Below are 3,418 nucleotides of genomic sequence, written 5' to 3' on the forward strand. Positions count from 1 at the left end.
TAATTGGGGGATTTTGTAGCTTTCCATTAGGGGTTAGTATCCAGATCGAGACCCGTACCTGGTTAGGAACCAGACCGGAACATGTACTTGGCCTGACACTTGACACTAGATGAAGGCTGGTTTTATACTACTAGATCGGTTTCAGTACATAAAATCACATTCAACCACTTGTGGTTTCTTTACATGTTCAATATAGCGGTTCCCGGTTTGGAATGGTTACTAGTTTTATGTGTATTTTAGAAATGTTTTTAGATTTTCAATTAGTTATAATTCCCTAAATTGGGGATATCAGAGTTGAAAGTTTTTCAGTTTTTTAGATTTTATGTGCAATCTGTGTGTTTTAAAAATTATATAACTCATTCGTTTGAAATGAGATTGACATTAGATCTTTTCCAACATGTAACTTAGAGTTTGTGCTTCTAGGCTATAAATTTATCATTTATGGTTCCATACTTAATGAGTTACAATCCTCTGAAGTCAGAATATCGAAGCTGTAAGTTTTTTTTTTCTTCAAATTTTTAGCTCTTATGTGTAATGTATAAAATTTTAAAAATTGCATAACTAATTCGTTTGAGATCGGATTGACATATGATCTTTTTAAGCATGTATTTTCAAGTTTGTACTTCATCCAAGGGTATAAATTCATCAATTTTTGTTACATATTCAATAAGTTATATTCCTCCGAAGTCGAGATATCAATGTCGAAAGTTTTTCGGCTTTTATATTTTCTCCTTACATATTTCTTTGAAGCCTAGTAATAATATTCTTCCTTAAAAATTTACCTTTAGCATTAAAAAACAACTTTTGCTACTGCTTCAACGACTTGTATCATGCGCAACAAATGATGTACTGGTCCAGTTGTCTCAAGAATCGGAAAATCAACGCAGACATCGATATGTTTCAATAAGTCCGGTCCAAATCCACATAATCTTCTCAACCCGGTTCGGTTTTAGAATTAGTTTTGGCCGATTTGATCCAAATTAAATGGTGCGCCTAGTTTCCAAAGATAGATGATCACATTTTCAAATGACAAAATGGGTGTTTGGTTTGTTTTTGACGACCAATATTAGAATACTAGTTGTGAGACCCGTATATTATACGGGTTGATTAAAACAAAATGTTAAGTACAAAAGATTAAATAGAAATTTTATTTGAATTTGAAATTGAAATAAATGAAAATTATGAGGAAAAAAAAAACATGCAAAAAATAAATAAATCAAAATTATGTGTTTAGTGTGTACTAAACGGGTTAATTATAACAAAATGATAAACACAAAGGTTTGAACTGTAAATTTATTTGAAATTTAAAATTTAAAATTTGAAATTTGAAATTAATAGTCATAGGTTTAATTTATGGAAACTAAATTAATGATATATTAAAAATGAAAATTAAAGTAATGACAAGTGGAAAATAAATATATCTCAAATTATGAAAAAATGACATGTGGCTAATTTTATGAGAGAATGACATGTGTCAAAGTCATTTTCATTTATTAGGATAGATTTTATATTAATCTTTTTAGAATATTTTGTATTATAACTCTTAACCAGTTTATAAGATTATCTTATGAAGTTTTAGGGTTCGTCTTCGTCCATCCTCCAAAAATAGCAACCCTTCCTACATTTTTTTTAAACGGAAAATGAATTAAGTTGAAGCATACTCGCAATATTTCAACGAGCACTCCGAGTTCGAGTTGCTTTACAGGGCAAACCCAAGCTCCATATGGATTTCCATGGAAAATTTTTTCACATGTTATACCATAAGAGGTAGTTTAAGGGAATCGAACTATCTACCTCACTTCACGCCCCACAACGTTATTCAGTCACTTAGTTACATATATTAGGGACCTTAATCACCGATAATGGGTACAACGTGTTTGCTAAATATATGAATTCTGTTTAGTTTGGTGCATGCAAAAGCAAACTTGAACTCCATCGTAATTCATGTCAATATATAGCAGTGCTCACGAAAACTTTGATTGGTTTAAATATTTGGTCAACGTTAACAAATTTTGGCGAATTTTAATTAGCTTAATTGAAAAACAACACCAAATTTAGATAATAAATGCGTTAAATAATGAGTAACCTCAATTAATATTTGCGTAACCAGGCTGAGCTTGGTTATTATTGACAGCAAATTAATGCCTATGAATAATTAGTTAAAGTATGATCAATCGAGTACGTAGTTCATGTAGAACCTCTCAAACACATGATCGGTTACATACGATTGAGATTAAATAATGTATTTTGTTTAGGCGTAATTGCAAAGCCCATATATGCAATAACCACCAGGCATACACTTGTTGCCACACGACCCACAATGTCGCTTGTCATAAGCCAAATTCACACACTGCCCTCCGCAACACGAACTCGTAAATTTGCACTTGTTCTTGCATGCTCCACAGTTATGCTTATCCTCGCTCAAATCCATACACTTGTTGTTGCAGCAAGTCGAGTTTTTACCTTCTAAGATGTAGCAAATCTCGTCGTCTTTGTTGCAGTGGTCTGCAGCTCGAGGGTTCTTGTTTTCGGCTAGAAAACGACTTAACCTTTTTGGAAACGGTTTCACGTATGGTGTTTCAGTGACCATTGTTTCTTCCTCATTGTTCCCGGTGAAGGTGATGGTATAGTTGACCGCGATGACTGTGGCCATTGCTATGGCGATGATGAAGACTACTTTCATGATCTTCATTGTTGAGAGATGAAAGAGAAGAGAAATATCGATCAGATTCAAGTATTTGAAGTTGTGTTGTTGTTAAGAGATTGAAGGGTGCAGGTGAGGTGGGTCTCTCGGTTTTGGAGGTTAATTATATAGGGTCGCCGGAAACGGTTAGGGGTTGACCGCGGGGATCCAGCCATCCAGGTGAAGGGCATGTGGTGGGGTAACCAAGTATTGTGAGTTCTAAGGTTTACTATTTGAAAAAAGTTAATTAATTATGCATGAAAACTGAAAGTGCAAGTTAATTGTCATTCAAGGACGACTTTCAGTATAACTAATTATTTTAAGAGCAAAAACCTAGTGTCTATAAACCCTATTTAAGGAAGCATGCACATACAAGTTAATTATTTGTTAAGGAAGCGTCTTTTGTGAATTAATTAACTTAACCAATTTAACGAACACCTACGTTATGTAGTTGAAGACTTGAAGTCGTCAAGTCGGTCATTAAAACTTGAAGAAAAGCGCAGTCAAATTCAGAACTTGCTCTTCATTCATGACTTGTACCATAATCATATGTTATTTTTTTATTAATGGTAAAAGGAATATAATATTTTGTCGATCATGGAATCACCACAAAACAAACCAACTAGGAGAAATCGGCAATCGGGTAACAAATGTTAGGTTTTTTGGGTCGTGTGGATGGTTGTCCAAGCTACACGATTCATGGGCCAGGCCCAATACATATATTAGACGAAATAA

At 33.7% G+C, this 3,418-nt stretch overlaps 1 protein-coding gene across 1 annotated transcript; it reads right to left on the bottom strand.

Moving 5' to 3' along the window:
* Positions 1-2,092: 2,092 nt before the first annotated feature.
* LOC145090577 (stigma-specific STIG1-like protein 1) lies at positions 2,093-2,763 on the bottom strand. Its single transcript, XM_079028723.1, has one exon. It carries the CDS (start codon positions 2,690-2,692, stop codon positions 2,252-2,254), a length of 441 nt encoding a protein of 146 aa, XP_078884849.1. The 5' UTR covers positions 2,693-2,763; the 3' UTR covers positions 2,093-2,251.
* Between the last annotated feature and the right edge of the window lie 655 nt (positions 2,764-3,418).

Source organism: Lactuca serriola, chromosome 2 (genome assembly GCF_051521515.1).
Source record: "Lactuca serriola cultivar US96UC23 chromosome 2, Lser_US96UC23_V15, whole genome shotgun sequence".
Taxonomy (NCBI): Eukaryota; Viridiplantae; Streptophyta; class Magnoliopsida; order Asterales; family Asteraceae; genus Lactuca; species Lactuca serriola.

Coding starts and splice junctions, on each gene's coding strand:
- LOC145090577 (XM_079028723.1), bottom strand. CDS start 2,692: ATGAAGATCATGAAAGTAGTCTTCATCATCGCCATAGCAATGGCCACA.